This window comes from Hyperolius riggenbachi, chromosome 6 (assembly GCF_040937935.1).
Source record: "Hyperolius riggenbachi isolate aHypRig1 chromosome 6, aHypRig1.pri, whole genome shotgun sequence".
Lineage (NCBI taxonomy): Eukaryota > Metazoa > Chordata > Amphibia > Anura > Hyperoliidae > Hyperolius > Hyperolius riggenbachi.
This window is the reverse complement of record NC_090651.1, coordinates 241,038,593-241,059,449: the sequence shown is the minus strand read 5'-3', so window position 1 is coordinate 241,059,449 and position 20,857 is coordinate 241,038,593. Positions and strand designations below refer to the sequence as shown.

Below are 20,857 nucleotides of genomic sequence, written 5' to 3'. Positions count from 1 at the left end.
CTGCAGATGTGTCACAGATGTTGAAAGGAACAGAGGTTTTACACAGAAATGCAGACTTGTATGTAACAACGTTGGGGTGGGGATCGATGCAGAGGCGTATCTAGGGGAAACCGTGCCTATGGCAAACTTTGAAAATTGCCCCCTAGGGAGGGGGGTGCACCTCCAGATTTTTTAATGTGTAGTCTTGGTTGAGTGGGCTGTGTTCAAGTTAAACTGAAGCATGGCCTATCATACTAGAGTATCGCAATCAGTCAGCAGCATATTCATATCCCCCAAATAACAACTAGGCAGCTTGTTTCCCAAAAACATGTAAACAGGCAGCAGAATATCCCCCAGATATACCAGACAGCAGAATGTCCCCCAGATTCACCACGCTGCAAAATGTCCCCCAGTTATACCTGGCTGCAGAATGTCCCCCAGATATACCATGCCGCAGAATTTCCCCCAGATATACCAGGCCGCAGAATGTCCCCCAGATATACCAGGCCACAAAATGTCCCCCAGATATACCAGGCTGCAGAATGTCCCCCAGATATACCAGGCAGCAGAATGTACCCCACATATACCAGGCCGCAGAATGTCCCCCAGATATACCAGGCAGCAGAATGTCCCCCAGATATACCAGGCCGCAGAATGTCCCCCAGATATACCAGGCCGCAGAATGTCCCCCAGATACACCAGGCTGCAGAATGTCCCCCAGATATACCAGGCCGCAGAATGTACCCCAGATATACCAGACCGCAGAATGTCCCCCAGATACACTAGGCCGCAGAATGTCCCCCAGATATACCAGGCCGCAGAATGTCCCCCAGATATACCAGGCCGCAGAATGTCCCCCAGATACACCAGGCTGCAGAATGTCCCCCAGATATACCAGGCCGCAGAATGTCCCCCAGATACACCAGACCGCAGAATGTCCCCCAGATACACTAGGTCGCAGAATGTCCCCCGGATATATCAGGCCGCAGAATGTCCCCCAGATATACCAGGCAGCAGAATGTCTCCCAGATATACCAGGCAGCATAATGTCCCCCAGATAAAAACAAGAATCTGTATGGAGAACACCAAGGATGCTACAAAGCAGTGCCCCCAGTAAGAGGCGTCCATGGCATATGCCATACCTGCACCCCTGTAGATATGCCTCTGGATGGATGGGGACGGGGTGTTCTGAATGAAGACTAGTTTTGTAGTTATGCAAAAATGCAACAGCAGCTGCGGCTGGGAACCAATAACTATACACAGAATAAGCATTTCAAGTTAAAAAATATTTGCTCAAGGTGAAAAGGTAAAGGCCACAGAATGTCCCCCAGATACACCAGGCTGCAGAATGTCCCCCAGATATACCAGGCCGCAGAATGTCCCCCAGATACACCAGGCTGCCGAATGTCCCCCAGATATACCAGGCCGCAGAATGTCCCCCAGATATACCAGGCAGCAGAATTTCCCCCAAATATACCAGGCCACAAAATGTCCCCCAGATATACCAGGCTGCAGAATGTCCCCCAGATATACCAGGCAGCAGAATGTCCCCCAGATATACCAGGCCGCAGAATGTCCCCCAGATATACCAGGCCGCAGAATGTCCCCCAGATATACCAGGCTGCAGAATGTCCCCCAGATACACCAGGCTGCAGAATGTCCCCCAGATATACCAGGCCGCAGAATGTCCCCCAGATACACCAGGCTGCCGAATGTCCACCAGATATACCAGGCCGCAGAATGTCCCCCAGATATACCAGGCAGCAGAATTTCCCCCAAATATACCAGGCCACAAAATGTCCCCCAGATATACCAGGCTGCAGAATGTCCCCCAGATATACCAGGCAGCAGAATGTACCCCAGATATACCAGGCCGCAGAATGTCCCCCAGATATACCAGGCAGCAGAATGTCCCCCAGATATACCAGGCCGCAGAATGTCCCCCAGATATACCAGGCCGCAGAATGTCCCCCAGATACACCAGGCTGCAGAATGTCCCCCAGATATACCAGGCCGCAGAATGTCCCCCAGATACACTAGGCCGCAGAATGTCCCCCAGATATACCAGGCCGCAGAATGTCCTCCAGATATACCAGGCCGCAGAATGTCCCCCAGATATACCAGGCAGCAGAATGTCTCCCAGATATACCCGGCCGCATAATGTCCCCCAGATAAAAACTAGAATCTGTATGGAGAACACCAAGGATGCTACAAAGCAGTGCCCCCAGTAAGAGGCGTCCATGGCACATGCCATACCTGCACCCCTGTAGATATGCCTCTGGATGGATGGGGAAGGGGTCTTCTGAATGAAGACTAGTTTTGTAGTTATCCAAAAATGTAACAGCAGCTGCGGCTGGGAACCAATAACTATACACAGAATGAGCATTTCAAGTTAAAAAATATTTGCTCAAGGTGAAAAGGTAATGGGGGAATTTGTCCATTTTCATACTTTGAGCTCCTAAGCAAACCATGTGAAGAAGTAAAGAAGGCTGGCTTTATCCTAGCTAATTCTGAGCAGGCAGCCAGTGGGTTATATTCACCTAATACAATTCAAATGAAGATCTCCTTCCTGGCTTTATAATGGAGAGGCCTCTGGGCATGATGAGCTATGACCTTGACCTTTTCTGATCAGAGCAGAGATGTTATGATGGCTGCAGAAATAGCGCAGAAAGCAAATTTGCATCACCATGCCCTATCACCAACTGAATAGAAAACACATCTATTTAACATCTGTTAAATGCAAAAAGTCAGCTGGAGGTGAAGGCCCAGACACACTTCTTCCAGAAAACAGCCTATTATTTACCTTTTTCCCCCCGGAGACCTTCAACTGTTGATAGTTTGTATAAATCCTGAAAGTGCTTCAGCAGTCAGCATGAGATGGTTTATTGGAAACATTAACAAAGTCAAACAGACTATTCATAGATTACGGAATTTGAGAGAAGCATTACAATTCTGGAGGGCCTGTTGTCAAAGCACAACTTCATTCTACTTCAGTAATCTGTTTGGAATTATGTGGAAAAATTGTTGTGTACACACAACTTGGACATGTTCCAACCGCCACCCTAGGTTACCCCACAGCCTATGCTTCCTCCACCTCTATCCTTCCTCCATTCCAGTGCCTCAACCTAACCTTAATTCCTTCCTGGCTTCTACACAGCCAGACAACCCTAACTTTAGATATGCACTCTTCCCTCTGAATGCCTGTGCCTAACCTCATTCTTCATCTATGCCTATCCCATCTCAAAGTCTGATGCTAGCCCTAACCTAGTCTTATGAATTCCACTAAACCTAACACATAATCCCTACCATACTGTAAATGTAAAGTGACCTATTCTACATTGATGCAAGTTTTTGCAAATTGTGTATGCAGTTTATGTAGCTTGAAAATGGACCAATCAAATTTCACCTTTGCAGGAGCTTATTGATTGATTGCATGTATACTATTCATACAAAATTTGCATAATCCTGCATCAACTCAGAGTCATTTGCATTGCATCTCACAAACCTTCTCTAGTCACAATTGCGACATGCAGTTGAGCTATAATGCAAACTTACTTATATTATTTTAATATATACCATATTTTTTGGTCTATAAGACGCTCCGGTTTAGAGGGCAAAAACCAGAGAAAAATATACTAAACCTGGTGCGTCTATGGTCCAGGGGCATCTTGTAGATGTTCTCCCCCCAATTATTGTGTCCTCCTCCTGTCCCCCTTGTGTCCTCCTCCTGTTCCACTTGGTGTCCAGCTCCTGTCCCACTTGTGGCCTCCTCCTGCCCACCTTAGTGTCCACCTCCTGTCCCCTTGTAGCTTTCTCCTGTCCCCCTTGTGTCCTCTCCCTGTCCCCCTTGTGTCCTCTCCATGTCCCCCTTGTGGCCTCCTCCTGTCCCTCTTGTTGTCCACCTCCTGTCCCCCTTGGTGTCCACCTCCTGTCCCCCTTGCGGCCTCCTCCTGTCCCCGTTTTGTCCTCCTCCTGTCCCCCTTGTTACCTCCTCCTGTCCTAATAGTGTCCATCTCCTGTCCCCTTTGTGGTCCTTTCCTTCCCTCCTTGTGGCCTCCTATTGCCCCCCTTGTGTCCACACCCTGTCCTCCTTGTGGTCTTCCTCCCGTCCTCTTTTGTGTCCTCCTCCTGCCTCCCTCCGTGTCCCCAATGTCCACCGCCTCCTGTATGATGTAATTAGAGCCCGCAGCAATCAGCTGCTTCTGTCTCACTCCTAGTCTCACTCCTAGTGCTGGTCGTGTCTGTAATGAGAAAAAGTGAACTGGAGCAGGCCCTGAGACTCTAATGCTTCAAGGCAATAGTGCTGCCCAGTCTATAATAGTTCAGTACATAAATATCTATTAGGTAAATAATATATATATATATATATATGTATATATATATATATATGTATATATATATATATATATATATATATATATATATATATATATATATATATATATATATATATATATATTCAATGTTTACAAGCTTTTAACATTGAAGCGCTTAGTTCTGACCTCTGCTGTTGATATCGATTTGATTAGGCAGTCAGTGCACATGTTCTAGACACAACACAAACTGCTTTCTGCTTCCCATGTGCTTTCATCTCCCGTGCTTTCAAAGGTAATGACTAAAATACGGCATGGCGAGATCCGATTCCATCATTTCTCAGTGTTAGCAGTATTTTGTGTTTCTGAGATAGCACAAAGTATGGCCATCTGGAAGATTTGGAGGCACTACAGACAATTTATGATGGACGCAACCTGGAAAAGAGCTGTCTGTCTACAAAGACAGCAATTGCATTCCTCCAAAATGAAAAAAAGCTTCTATTATTTCTATCAGTATGCCTACAACTAGAGAAGACATTATTCATCACAACCCACAGTATATTATATGTTTTTACTCCTTACTGGAGTAAACTTGCCACCAGGGCCGGTTGTAGATTTTTTGCTGCCTGAGGCAAACTTGTGAGGATGCTCCCACCAATCAAACCCCGGGGAATTTGTAAATTTGGAATAACCGCACAGCACCCAACAATTTACTCTGCTTCATTTAATGTTCTCACATGACATGCTGCAGCTCAATACAAAAGCACACTGGATGGCTGTGACTGAGTCTGTGACAAATAAACTTCTCACCCTCAGCCACTCCATTCCTCCTCAGTTAGGACAGCAGTGCCACCTCCTGCTGCTCTCCTGCCTACCCTCCTTACTCACTGTCAGACTCCTCACACAGCACAACAAGCTGTTTTTCCACAATGATGACCTCTTCACCTCGCTCTCCTCTCGATTCTCCTCCTACTCTGACTGCATGCTGTAAGTGTAAACACACAGTACAAACATGCTGCCCCTGTAATCTCTGCCACCTGATGCAAATGTGCCACTTTGCTTCATGAGAGAACTGGTCCTGCTTGCCAAAAGGTGTGCACGAAACAGATTATACTCACCTCATAGCTGTACATGAATGAGGAAACTGGTACCCCTCCACAGTAAAGAGAAGTGTCTCTAAAATTACTTGACACTGATAAAAGTGATTGACAGCACCCATCACTGTTTATTCCACTTTAAATACAAATCAGACACTGCTATAGTGTTTTGATCAAACAGAATATTTCAAATAATAACGTAAATTAAAATGGCATGAACAAAAATGATGGGACGCTTAATTAATATTTTGTTACATAACTCTTAGATTTATTGCTACATCAAATGAGTCTTCTCAATGAGACTTCTGCACCTGGCTGTGCCAGTTTGAAAAGAGCCTTCTCCAGAGTAATGTTTCAGTTCTTTACGTAAATTTTAATAGGAGTAAAATCAGGTCTGATAATATGCCTTTTCAGGATAGCCCAATGTTTCCCTCCCAAGGTACCCATACATCTAGCGAGCAGCATACATCTAGCGGTGCCGCCAAGTGCATGCCCGATCAACAATGCGACCAATTTCGGGCCCAGCATGTTGATCGGACATGCTGCAAGATGTTGGGCCGTTGTGGATGGTTGAGTGTGCGGCGGTAACAGTGAGTGATATCAGGAAGAGCAAAAAACGTGACAAAACCCCTGACTCTGTCCCCACTTAATGTTCAATGGACAACGTCAGGGCGGAGAACCAGTGGATGTGGCATCACGAGGCCGATTCCTGATCGATTTTTGCATGAAATTGATTGGGAATAAGTCTGTGGTGTATGGGCTGGCAATAGATCTCTGTCCGATCAGATTTGATTAGAAAGAAATCTATCTCTTGGTCGATCTGCCCATTCATCATCTGATATATGGCACCTTTAAGGTGCCAAAACTTGATTGTATAGTCTTACTAAATCTATGTAGTAGAAAGGTAAACTAAGTGAATGTTCAGTACTTTACCTTAGGTAGTCCCTCATATTACAATTTACATGTAAGTGGTAAGATTGTACAAGATTGTATCATTAGTATGCACCTTTAGCTATTCTTGGGTGCTTTGAGGAGTATGATGGTGACTTAGACAACGTTTTCTGGCACTAGATAGTTAATTTCACTCCAGAATATTTTGATAGTTGTGAAATTGCATTGTTCTCTGCAGCAAAGCAGCTCAAAAACTTGACCAGGCCTTTTCCATGTTTCACAGTAGGTATGGTGTTCGTTTTCTCTGAAAGCTTCTTTTTTTTATCTGTAGGCATAGAGCTGATATGACTTACCAAAATCCTCCCGTATTATTTGTCTGAAGATCCCTCTCAGTATGCATTTCAATAATTTCCAGCCTGGCAATTTTATATTTCAACTGTGGAGACCTGCTGGGTCTTCTACAATTGAGCCAAATGTCTCTGAAAAAGTGATACAATTCTCATTAGGATCCTGCTCAGTCTGTGGCTGGATAGTCTACTGGTTAAGGGCTCTGCCTCTGACCCAGGTGACTAGGTTTTGCATCCCAGTTCTTCCTGTTCAGTAAGCCAACACCTATTCAGTGAGAAGACCTTTGGCAAGACTCCCTAACACTACTACTGCCTATTGAGCGTGTCCTAGTGGCTGCAGCTCTGGTGCTTTGAGTCTTCCAGGAGAAAAGTGTGATATTAATGTTTTGTGTCTTGGCTGATTTTCCCCTCCAAGGAGATCCCCAAGGACCTTAAACTTCTAAAAATATTTTGATGTTCACAGAAACATAAAGCTGTTTGGAGATGATCCCATAACCTTTGCTTTTGACATGCTTGTCAATAATTTTCTTTCTGATCTCTTCAGACAACTCTTCTCAGACACCTCTCTACTTTTTCTGGTCCATGCGTAACCTGGGACACAAGGATACCAAACAGCCAGGCGGCTACTTTTCTCCATTGGAAAAGTCTGAATAGCTGGATGCAGATGCATGACACAAAAAAAGAGAATTTTTTTTTTAAATCACTTAAAATCTATTTATTTATGATCTTTTTGTAAGGGTACCAGCAAATGTGCACACGGGCCATTTTAAATTATTTTTGTAGAATACGCAATATTTCATCTCTTTTCACACATGTTTTGAAACACACTCACCCAATTGTAATCCACCAAATCACAGATGGTCTAACAGCTGTTTGGTTGCGGAGCAAAGAGACACGCGCCGATGCTCGAGCTCAGAAGGGACTGGCAGCTGTCACACAGTCTTGTGCCCAGGAACCATGCCATAAGCTGCTAGCATGTTGCTTATTGATCATCTTAACACTGTATATGCATTGCTGCTTTTAGTGTAGAAAGTATAAAACTACTTAAGAAAATAATATTATCCAATGATATCCTCTTGTAGGGAATATATAGCAACAATCCAAACATGAGGAAACCCTAGTATTACTAGCACCACCTAAGGAGGGTAACTAGAGTTCCACAACAGGCAGTAGTGAGTCATACTTCGGCCATCATAACCCTATCAAATTTCTGTTACCGCGAGATGCGGGTGGGAACCCCCTGATGGCCCAATAGAGTGAGAACTGAAAGTTACAGTGCACCACTCCTGACATTTTGATTGACCATCTGTGATTTGGTGGGGTACATTTGGGTGAGTACATTTCTTCCAGCACCAGAGAGATTGCAAAAGGCCACAGACCAAGAGCACAGCAATTTTTGTGGTTGTTTTATTAGCTTTCTTAAATTACAGTTATGAACAGGAAGAGAGTTTTGTTAGAAGCAGGGAGCTTTGGCAATAATCAGACAGACATATTTGGATTCTTCCAGAATGAAACAGGCTGCAGGCTAGAAAAACAATGCACCTAAACATAAATAACACAAGAAATAACAATTCTAGGCTGGTAAGTCTTCCCTTGGTTTTTAACTTCAAAGAGGAGTTCTAGATTTTTACAAATGCGTGTTTATGACTGGTTCTCTTTACATTTTATTGTGAAAGATGACAGGTGGCCAGTAAAGGGAGTTGTCCTCTGGGTCCATTTATACAATGAAACTCCTTTGATTTGGCCAAATTTAGATGCTAGCAAACTAAGGCTGACAATGTATATTTTTTTTTGAGTTTGCTCATTCCTTGTCATCTATCATCAAGAGCCAATAAAAATGTGACACACCTCCAAGGAAATGAAGTTCAGTCGTCCAAACTTTTTCCTTTTTTATTATAATTCAATTAGTGTCATGTTCTTGACCATTAAGCACTCACCACTGTTTAACTAATATTATAGGAAGAGACATGAGTTGTGCCAGTGAAAGTGAGCAGTAATGATGACAGCTGTGACATTTTTCAGATTAGAGGAGTAATTAACTTTTATATTCATGTTCCTGATGATGGATGACTCCCCCTGACCGAGAGAAATGAAAGTGAATGAATATCATTGTCTAGAGACATATTACAGATTTCTAGCTGCAGGGAAAACCGGAGCGTTTGTAAGATCACCACTTCCTATTGCCTGGGGCTGCTCATGCTGTTAATGCACTGACATTATTAAACATGACTGTCTTCTTGTCAAAGTACACTGATCCATCTTTTGAGTATATTTCTTTGCAAGGTATGCTACATTACTGAGGAATCGGAATGGCAGTGGCATTACTATTGGGACATGGCTATGCTGGTGGTTTCATAACTGCTTCCTTGAGAGTTGAACTTTGGTCTCCTCTGTCAGAGGAAGAGCCCATAACCAGTACACTATCCAGCAATAAGGTGTCTGTAGGACTTGACTGGTAAGGCAAAGTGGCAGAATACTGTATTTCTGATACTTAACATCAGGGTAATCAAACATATCCAGTAAATGGAAATACTTTAGGATCACATTATACATTTGCTAATGATTTATGTCCAATACTTCAGCAGAGCTGTGAAGAGTGAAGATGTCCAGGGAACTGTGCAGGTGCTATAAACTGTCATACAAATCAATATTGTGTGTAGAAGGGGGTGAGTGAGCAGCAACATTCACATGACTGATGATTCAGATAAAGAGAACTTAATGGATTCCTATTCCCGTTAGTGATTATTAATGGCATATACCAGACTGTGTACACATTAACGCATTGTTCTTCATTATCTCTGCTACTTAATATGAAAGTGTGCTGATAACTATCTTTGTTTTGGGTCAAATCTTTTCCTGTGTATGTCCAAGGACTCTTTTCAAATCTTAAGGCTACCCCAATTTGAGGTTTAACATTTTGATTTGGAGCTCCAGTCCCTTTCATTCCTAGTCTATTTTGGTTGTTTAGTCACTATACAGTCATTTCCAACTCTTTGTGACCCGATGGACCACAGCATGCCAGGCCCCTCTATCCTCTACTGCCTCTCAAAGCTTGTTCAAACTCAAGTTTGTTGTTTCCTTGATACTATATCTATCTCCTGAACAAACTGACAGCCATCGGCCCAGTACCTGAGGGAACCATACTTGCCACGATGGAAGTGGAGTCCCTGTACACGAACAATCCCTTATGATGATGGTATTGCGACCTGCCGTAAATATCTTCAGGGTCAGGGCATATCTGTAAAGCCTATTGCTGGACTGATCAAATTCATTCTCACTCATAATTATTTCACTTCTGGACAGGACCTCTATTTACAGCAGATGGGCGTGGCAATGGGTTCGGGATTCGCACCACAGTATGCAAATCTCTTCATGGCCAAAATCGAAGAGGAATACCTCAATGCATGTGGCATAAAACCCATGACCTACTTCCGCTTCATTGGTGATATTTTAATCATCTGGTCCGCAAGTGAGGATGAGCTTCTCCAGTTCCACAGGAACTTCAACGCCTTCCATCCTACAATCAAATTGAAACTTACCTACTCTCACACAGAGATTAACTTTCTGGACACCACCATATACATCAGGGGTAACAACATACAAACCTCTGTGTATCGCAAACCTACAGACCGTCCCACATACCTAAGATATGACAGTTTTCATCCCAAGCACATTAAGAACTCTATAATTTGCCACCAAGCTATAAGGTACAACCGGATTTGTTCTGACAGGATAGACAGAGACAAGCACCTGGATCGCCTTAAGAACACTTTCATAAAACAAGGTTACAGTCCTCCTATAGAAAAAAGTAGCAAAAACTTGCGCTCAAACAAAACAGTGCTGGCCCTTTAAATATGCCCCAGGTGCTGCTCTCTTAGACTGGATGGAGCCAGTTGCTGATAGACACAAGAGGGTGGGGGGAGACAGAGAGCGCTCCAATGGTGCATTAACCCAGATGTATACAGTTGTAAAAAAAAAAAGTGTTACTCTACTGTAACTCTTTATTTTTACAACTGTATACATCTGGGTTAATGTACAGTCCTCCTATGGCTGAGGCCCAAATCAGGAAAGCCAGCATCATCCCCAGGACTGAACTCCTGAAATATAAGCTAAACCAGAAAGAGGAACGTGTCCCTTTGGTTGTGTCACGGTCAGTTACCTGTCCAGGCGAGGCGGCTGGTACGCACGGATGTCGGCAGGCGTCCGGGGGCATCTCGTCTGGTCTCCGTAATTGGCAGCCTTGCGTTGTGCGCTCACGCGCGCCGCGCAACGCGGCGCAAGCGATGGCGCCGGAAGGCGTTGTTGTGAGTGCCGCATGCGCGCGCACGCGTAAGGGGCGTCTGTTTGTACATGCTGCTCTGACATGGGTGTTTGCGTGGCTCCGTGCGCTTCTGCGCACGCGCGTCGCACGTTACGCTGGGCGCGCCCAAACGGCCTATTTAAGCCTGGAGAGCACCACTCTCTGGTTGCTGTAGTATTGCAGCAAGTTCTGTGATTGTGTGTGTTCCCGTGTATTGACTAAGCTCTGCCCTGACCTGATGTTACCGAACCTGGCTTGTCTGACTACCCGCTCTGTTGCCGACCTCTGCCAAGTACTACTATCCTCTCTGTTGCCGACCACTGCCTGTCTGATTACCCGCTCCGTTGCCGACCTCTGCCAAGTACGACTATCCTCTCTGTTGCCGAACACTGCCTGTTTGAGTACCCGCTTTGCTGCCAGACCTGTGCCCGTTCCTGTATCCACTTCAGTCCTCAAGTCTGCCTGCTGTTTGAGTCATTGCAGTACCAGACTCAACCTGTGGAAGCGCTACAGTGACTTCCTGCAAGCGCTCTTGCCCCGTGCCAACTGGAGATTCCTGTTTCCACTCCAGGGTTTCCAGTTGGTAAGTTGCAAGAGTTACTACCTCCAGCACATCGGTCTCCAGCCCTCAAGGTACCTTACAAGTTGTCACCTACATCCCACACCTGGAAATCTTAAGGAGGATTGCTAAGGAACTTCATCTCATTTTACACAAGGATCACAGACTGAGAACGATATTCCCTAAACCTCCACTTTTGTCATATCGGCAACCACACAATCTAAAACAGATGATTGTCAGGAGTTCTTTGAATAGGCCTCAACAAAATGGAACATCACCCTGCCGACAAAAAATATGTGGGACCTGCAGACACATTTACTCAACTGACAGGCTAACGATACCAGGTTCACAACAGGAGTACAGAGTACAAGGCACATTTTCCTGTGTTTCCACCAATCTGGTATATCTGATCATGTGTGCTAAATGCCCCAATGTTATGTACGTGGGAGAAACTGGACAAACTCTGCGCAAACGTATGAATGGACACAGGCACACTATTAATGATACCAAATCTGGACTCCCAGATTTGTGCTTCACACTTTCGGTCCAACGGACACAGCATGGATGATCTTCGTGTCACTGCCCTGAAGGGTGGCATCAAAACGTCAAATGATCGATTAATAGCAGAAACAAAATGTATAAATCGGTTCAAAGCTGTGGAGAAGGGTTTAAATAAAGACAACAACTTTTTATATTGGTATGAGGCTGATGATATTTGAACTTTCTCAGCTGAACTTGTGAACTAAGAATTTACGATACCTCTGAGTCAATCCTAATCCCAGGTCTGTGAGCATCGAGTAAACAAGGATCCTTATCTATCCAGCTAACATCCTCTAACCCCATTTAGATGGTCTGTTTGAATTAAGGCATCTTAATGACATGTATTTATGCTTGAAAAAAATATCTGTTTTCCCTTTTGATGTTGCATGTATATAGCTGTCTGTACCACCAGCCTGCAAACTAACAGGATATAAGCCCGACGAAGGCTGCAAGGCCGAAAGCTTGCTTATTTTTATTCATTTTTAGTTAGCCAATAAATTGTATCATCCTGATTTATCACTTCTTGTTTTAGCAATAAGAATCAGCAAGGAGCAAGCTAAGAAGCCTACAAGAGCCTAACTAAGCTTTCCCTATGAGAGTCTGCAGCAGCTTTCCCTTCTCTAATTAATGCAGGCACACGAGTGAGTCCAAAGCCTGACGCTGCCTGCCTTTTATAAGGGGGGGAGTGGCTCCAGGAGGGAGTGTAGCCTGATTGGCTACAATGTGCCTACTGACTGTAATTTAGAGGGTCTAAGTTGACCCTCGTGATGCACTATGGGGGCGAACCGAACTTCCAGAAAAGTTCGCGGTTCTCCGTGATCGCGAACCACGGAAGTTTGCCGAGAACCGTTCGGGCCATCTCTACTAGCAATGCGTTCTGTTGCTATGGAGGGTGGAGAAGTTACAACAGCACATGATGGAATGGGATTAGTAAGGAGGAGAACAATTGGCTCAGTTGGAACTCTGCTTCGACAACAAGCCATCCCTCCAGATCTCATTGCGGCACAACAAGGTGACCCACTAACTGTACATACACTAGAGTCTTCCCAGAAGCATCCCTGGCCGGCTGCCTGGGCCAAGAATTATCTAGCATGTATGGGAGGCTTTAGACAAAGGAGCTTAGACCAGATGCTAAATTCCAAAAAGAAAATTCAGTTTATGTGAGCAAGTTAGAACTCCCATGGTGCATCACTGCTAAATATGCAAATTGTACCTTTGTGTCCCTGAAAGCCAGACAAACATCCAGTACCGCTGGAGTGCACAGTTTGCCTATATGGTGTATTCATTACTGCGCACTCCATAAGTACTGGATGTGTGTCTGGGTTTTAGGCACACAAAGAGATGAATTACATATTCAACAGCAATGCTTCTTGCTCACATAAAGCTGAATAATTGCAAATACTTTCTGTTTCACAAATTCATATTATCATAGCTTTTTTAGTAAGAGGGATTTTGGTCCCTATAATATTCTAGAGTTTCCAAGTAACCACAAACTATCTGGGTACTCTGAAACATTTAAAGGGAACCTTAACTAAAAAAAAAAAAACATGAGTTTCACTTATCTGGGGCATCTACCAGCCCCCTGCAGCCATCCTGTGCCCTCGCAGTCACTCATGGCTCCTCCGGTCCCCCGCTGCCAGCTAGTTTCGTTTTTGCCGACTGGGCGTCGGCCGGCAACCATGCGTACATTTTTACGCATTCCCGCTATCGCAGACATTAACAAGTACATTTTTACGCGTTACATGTGCAATGCGTAAATTTCTACGCATTGCATCCATAATGCGTAAAAATGTACTTGTTAATGTCCGTGATAGCTTCTTGCACCAGCAGGAATGCATAAAAATTGGCGCATGGCTGCCGGCCGACTCCCAGTCGGCAAAAACGAACCTAGCTGGCAGCGGGGGACCGGAGGAGCAATGAGTGACTGCGAGGGCACAGGATGGCTGCAGGGGGCTGGTAGATGGCCAAGGTAAGTGAAACTCATGTTTTTGTTTTTTTTTGAGTTAAGGTTCCCTTTAAGCTTTGCACAAAGCGAAGGATAAGTTTGATTCTTTTGGTGACACATGCGCCATACTTCTTAAACGATGGCTTGGCATGCCGTGGGGTTTTACAACTGGGATATCAAATGGCAGATGTTTTATTTCTTCATGTGGATAGGGAGCAATAAAAGTTATCCACTAATTAATCTGATAACAGTTTGTCACTTAGGAAGAGTAAAGCAGATTGAGAAAAGCTTGCTTGTCGTAGTTCAAAAGAGCTGACCTCAGAAAAGCATTTAGTGCCTTCTATATTAAACCTTTGGCGGATTTGTAATTTCTCGCTTGGCTGACTGCAATAGTTGTTTAGTTATTGCCTCCCTCTTTGCCTGGGAGAAAAATAACCAGAGACCTTGCATAATGCACTCCCGTGTCCTGACCTTGGAAGATAACCAGAATCCATGTTACTACTGTATTGAGATTCATCCTGAGCAGCAATACATTATTCAGAATTCATTAAAACATCATCTGATTGCAAAGCTGGTGTCATCTGAAAAGCCCATGAAAACAGCAGAATGTCATTCATCATTTTCATGGCACGATGAACCCAGTGATAGAAGCAATCAGGAAGCAAATTTGGAATGTCACCTTTAGGTGCTGTATTGAATAGCAGTAGAGTGTTGTACTGGGCTGGCTGCTGATAGAAGCATACCTTTCAAATGCTTAGTAAATTACAACTGAAAGCTCCAGTCACTTTGTCAGGCGTGGTGTAATAGAAAAAGTGACGTTTTTTAATGCATTTTTGCGCATAGAATCACAGGTGGAGTGGTGGAGGGATCTGTTGGAACTGGAATTTTACTTTGATCGGGTCAACTAGATATAAATAGATGCTTTAGTGGAGATCTCAGATCTGCTGCAAAATCAATATACTTAATTTGGTGAACTAATAAAATGGCCCTCCAGACCCTTTACTGTTGTCTAGAAAGCCTATTTTCCATCTGTATTCACCGGCAGAAACAAGGGACCCATTCAGGTCATATTGAACCACACCAGGGTTTTTGGAGCAAAACCATATTGAACCAAGTAAGCCTCCACTGAATGTGAGTAAAAGAGGGGCTGCTACACTCACATTCACCAACAAAGGAGCAGGGAGTCTTGACCAGATTCAGCAATGCACACAGGAAATCCCGCTACACCAGTGTTGTATGGTGAAAAAGCTGAAAAATCTTTATTCCATATCCAAATCACAGCATCACAGCATACAGATAAAAGCTCACGCGTATCGGAACAGAGATGGCTCCTTAATCATCCGATACGCGTGAGCTTTTATCTGTATGCTGTGATGCTGTGATTTGGATATGGAATAAAGATTTTTCAGCTTTTTCACCATACAACACTGGTGTAGCGGGATTTCCTGTGTGCATTGCTCCACTGAATGTGTTGCAGACAGTGTTATCCATTGGAATATTTTATTCTAAATGCATTTTAACAGGAATTATAAGAAAAAAAAAAACATTATTTCTCAGTTTTTGGCCATTATAGTTTTAAAATAAAACATGCTACTGTGAATAAAACACACATATTTTACTTGCCTATTTGTCCCGGTTGTTTGGTTATTACAACGTTTACATTATGTCCCTGGTACAATGTATGGCAACAATAGTTTATTTGGAAATAAAGGTCCATTTTTTTCAGTTTTGCGCCTGTCACTAATTACAAGCTCATATATGCAAATATAACAGTGATATACCCTCATGCCATACATTGTAAAAAAAAGCATCCCTATTGTAACTATTTTTTTTTTAAAGCTGATCTTTTCCGAGAGGCTTATTTTGGTAACGGATGGGGATTGGGAGCAGGGAAGGGGGGAAAGAGGTATTAATTTATTTGTATTTAATTTACATGTGTAAAATGTGTATTTTTACTTGTGTGTGTGTGTGTGTGTGTGTGTGTTTATTTACCACTAGATGTCCTCACTCTCACTGTCTCTAGGCTTAGAACGAGCACAGAGACAGGCTACTCATTGAAGCCATGATCTTTGCTTTACAGGCATTTTGATTGGTTCAGGGAAGACTTCTTCCCTTTCACCAATCGCGGCTCTGCGAGAGCTCGTGAACGGTAGTGGCAGCGTGGGAGGAGGATTTAAAACGTCATTTGGTCCGTTAAGAGGGACCAATAGGATGTTTTAAAGTATAGCATGGGTGGGTAGTGGTTAAAATACATATTATAAGATGTACATTTCACCTAGAGTAAAATGCACTATAAATTACTTTTCTCCTATGTTGCTGTCACTTACAATAGGCAGTAGAAATCTGACATGTTTTTGACTAGCAAAAACACCATGGAAAATGCTTACTCAACAAACAGCACTTGCGATTTATAATATATTTATAATTGGATAAAAAATGACCTTCTAAAATGATTTCTTTTTATTCTATAGGTTCTTCACTCAGATGCCTCATACTGCAGGACCCTTCTGGATGACAATAGCTCCTCTGCTCTGATAATCCTGGGCTTTGTTATGATGTCTCCTCTCATCGTCCTAGCAATGGCTGTGTACTGTGGTCTGGCACGACGCCTACGTCTCTTCATGCTCTTCCAGCCATATACCAGGGCCCTCTACAAGGGGGTGCGATGGAGGTGGTATGACGAAGGGGGTTTATGTAGCTGTCTCAAGGAGTGGAATAACCATGTGAAGGCCTGGGTATAATCATATATGGGACACTTTTGTGAAGTTTTCCTATGATTCCCATGCAGAAATGGAGTTGCAGTCTGCATCTTTCATTGAAGAACGTCTAATGAACTTACAGTACATCTGTTGGTATCTTTACTGATATTTATGAAAGACACTTGCTTTCACTGGCTGGAGAAACAGCCTAATCTTTAATGTTATATTCTATCAAGTGATAAATTGTTACACAGTATTTAAACTACTAGAATTGTAGCAGGCACCTAGTCCTTCCTGAAGGCCTCATACAGTATATAAAAGGTTTCTTTAGTAAATAGCGAACCTGGTTTGGAAAGGTTTGTGAAAGCTGTAACCCAATGAGGACTTAACAAGTCATTACTGAATCATGAATTTTGCTAAGATGCTCAACTGAGGTTTTATCAAAACAGAAGTAATTTTAAAGACAGTTCCAATATCCATCAATGCTCCAAAAAATGTGCTTGGAAATGATAAAATGTTTGAAAGGAACTCACATGTAGTGTTTTTATTTTCATTCAGCTTTTCCTTTTGCAAACCCCCAATCCTTACAAGAAATGTAACATATTTCCGTTTTACAACCAAAGTAAGGGATTGCTTGTAAAATGTTGAAAGGGTCTTACAAGACCCCTTTACTAGTTCACATGCTGATTGTTTTTCTTTTTTGTATTTACCGATTTTGCCAGAATGAATAATTTTCAAATGGCATACCACAAGGGATTCTTTTAGACAGGCAGTGGAACAAAATGTGGATTTTTTTTTTTTGGGGGGGGGGGGGGGAATAAAGTATTTTATAAGTATTGTTAAAAATGTAAAGCACACATACCAGAGAATAGCATTAACTGTGACTCTCTTACTGAGCAAGCATTGCACAATTACTATCACTCACTTTATGTACACAACATGGGCAATGCTTCTATAACGCATGTTACACAATTTGCCCAGCCAAGGTAATCTAAAAACTCCTTTTGCACAAATTTGACATCACTTTATAAGGTGTGAAAAAGTGAAAGTACCTTAGGCGCAACTTTTGTATGTTATATAGTTAAAGCATACTAGGCCTCAGGAACACATTTCTAGACATAAACGTTGGATGAGTTCCCATTACAAAGACAATTCCACACATACCTTTTCTTCGTACATCTGAAGTTCCTTCATTATTGATTTTTTTCACTGTGTGATTTTCTGGGAAGAGTCAACAGCACTGCATTCTCTAGTGTAAATAGACTCTTGCCAGGAGACACAACTCACTAAAGCCATAATGAAATACTGCTACATATTCCTAGCTAGCCTTAGAGACTAAAATGTCTGCTAGCATAGAGCATTAGAGCAGTAAAATTTACTTTTAAGTTACAATAAAGGATACATTTGTAATGTTGGTTTAGAAATGACTTAATTTACCCTCAATAAAGTTGTAATGATTTTAGGTACGGTAAACCTTGAGAAAAGTTAATGTGCAGTGTGTCTGTAGCCAGGCATGGCAGATGCCTATCGCTGCGTAACTCAGGTTCTTGCATAGTCTGAGGGCAGTAAAAGTACAAGAATTAATGAAGTTGATACAGTACGTTTCCTGAAGTAGCTAGTGTTCTGTGTGTGTGACTATCAGACAAGGACCAGCATTGTCAGGCCACTCTCTCCAGTCTTCACACTGTTGCTTCACCCAACATGAACCTAGCAGATGCTTTAGTGGATCAGGCCAGGGTCACCCCAAGGATTTACATAGCACAATTAATAAAATGGGGAGAACAGAGAGGCAACTTGCACTGGCTATAAGTAGAAATAAAATTATATTTTTTTGTAGAATAATACCATCGATAGAAACATTTCCCACATTGTAAAATTACTTATAAAAGACAGGCAAGATCATGTGGCCAGAGTATAAAGTTGGGTAATAATAACACAGGCAGCAACAAGTGTCTCTACTGTCCGGCTGTTTAAAAATCCTCATAAAGGAGGAACACAAGTAAAATACACAATACATATTTCTGTAAGTTGTTAGGCACAGGTGAAAAGGAAAGTGTTCACCAAAATAAATAAGAAGATGTATTAAAGCACATTCTACATACTGGAATAGATTGACTTCACTAAATATTCCTGCAATGAATGACTTCTTTAAAGGAAAGCGGGGGACTTCAGTTCATATGGTAATTAATATACATTATAATTGTTCTGCACCATTGAATGTTGCTGCACCAAGCAAGCATTGAAGCTGTGATATGGTAAATATGCTAAACATTTCCAGTGGAAAGAAAATCCTTTCTGTAGTTAAGCCTGCTGCAGCTATGCTGCTATCCATGCAGGTTAAAGTAGACCTAAACTCACAACTTCCTCTCTGCTCTAAAAGATAAGCACCAGCATAATAATCTTTTAAGAAAAAATATTTTTTGCAACTTAGAGAACTCCAACAGAGATCCTGCAGCGTTTACTTCTTGGTTTCCTGGGAGCACAGAAGGGGTTAACCTCTTGGGTTTACATATTAGCACAGAACCTAGGCACAGTCAGAACAGTTGAGACAGGGCTGACAGCCCAAATTTACATTTGCTAATTACTTGCTGATAAAGGAAAATTAGATTAGGTTAGGCTGTTTAGATTAGGTTAGGCTAATTAAGGCTCGTACACATGTCATACTGAAGCCAACGACGGGTTTCAGCAGACAGTACAGCGTGTGTACAGTCTGTCGGCGGGCTGATAAGGCTGTTTCTGAGCGATCCGCCTGTTTTCCTTGCTTCCTGTGCAAGAGTTTAGGTCCAATTTAAGACCTTTATGCCTTCTTATTTTCTGCTGTTAGGAATAAGTTCTTGGACAGGTCGACACATGGTATTTACTGTAATGCTGGAATTCTAGAAACTGTAGTAAGGCATCAATTATTCTGCCTACTTTTGTGTGTCACATGATCACCCCTTACTGAGCACCCAGCAGCTGAGCCTGAGAGAAGAAAAGTTAAAGGGGCACTATGGCCAAAATTAGGCTATTGGGCTAACCCTAGTACCATGTACCTATTATTAGGAGCATCAGATACTAAGTATTTTAAATGTCTGCTTGAAAGGTTATAGGCAGCATATGTAGAGATCCTGTCTCTCCTCTCACTCTGCTGACTCGGGCTGCAGTGCATTGTAATAGCTGACTGCTCCTCTTGTCTCTTTCTGCTGAAAACATTGGAAAGCAGGCTGCTGGTCAGTGAGTGCTGTGGAAGATCTTAGATAAACAAATAAGCACGATAAATTACTTGGTTCCTTCTGCATCCAGTGCTATGATCTTCCCCAGCACTCCCTGAGCAGTCTACATATCCCGTACAGCTTGTGCACGCAGAAAGCAAAGGATAAATCAGTTGTTACAGCACTGAGACTGGGAGTATGTTGCATAGTTTGAATAACGACAGACAGGATCTCTGCAGAATGCTGTTTATAACCTTTCAAGCACACATAAAAAAAAAAAGAAGAAGAAGAGCTTAGTATCTGATGCTCCTAAAATTGGGTACATGCTTCCAGGTTACCATAGTATCCTAATGTTTGCTATAGTGCCCCTTTAAGTCATACTGCAGTTCCAAGTACATTTGGTACATGAAGCAGGTATTCTGTCTGGAATTCTTCCATACACTGTTTATATTCATTTATATCATCCAAAGTGCTGTTATAATTTGCCTTGTTTAATGTAGAGTTTAATTGAGCTTTAAAGTGAATGTTTACCTGTTTAAAAAAGAAAAAGTCAGATACTCACCTAAGGAGAGGTAAGGCTCGGTCATAATGAGCCTTCCCTCTCCCGGTGCCCGGTCCCGCGCAGGATCCCCCGTGGCAGTATTCGACCAGTTCGGTCAAATACTGCCACTTCCGCATGCCGAAGGGAGCTTTCGGAAGCCTTCGGGAGCACTCGGGCTCCTGAGGACGCGGCCGGCCCGCTCCATACTACGCATGCGCGAGCGCCCTCTATGATGCGCTCGCGCATACGTAGTATGGAGCGGCCCGTCTTCGGAAGCCCGAGTGCTCCCGAAGACCTCCAAAGTCCCTGCGGTGGCGTACGCGAACGGAGGAGCCAGCACAGCACCGAGGGCACCAGGAGAGGAGAGGGAAGGCTCATTAGGACCGAGCCTTCCCTCTCCTTAGGTGAGTATCTGACTTTTTTTTTTATTAGCGGTACCCATTGGCTTTAAGCGG

At 43.1% G+C, this 20,857-nt stretch overlaps 1 protein-coding gene across 1 annotated transcript in view; it reads left to right on the top strand.

Moving 5' to 3' along the window:
• The window catches only part of LOC137522694 (transmembrane protein 88-like), a 170,916-nt gene extending 153,481 nt beyond the window's left edge, over nt 1-17,435 (top strand). Inside the window, exon 2 of the mRNA XM_068242759.1 lies at nt 16,443-17,435. Coding sequence (XP_068098860.1) covers nt 16,443-16,712 — 270 coding nt within the window. The 3' untranslated portion in view covers nt 16,713-17,435. The remainder of the gene's footprint in view (nt 1-16,442) is intronic.
• The last annotated feature ends 3,422 nt before the right edge of the window (nt 17,436-20,857 follow it).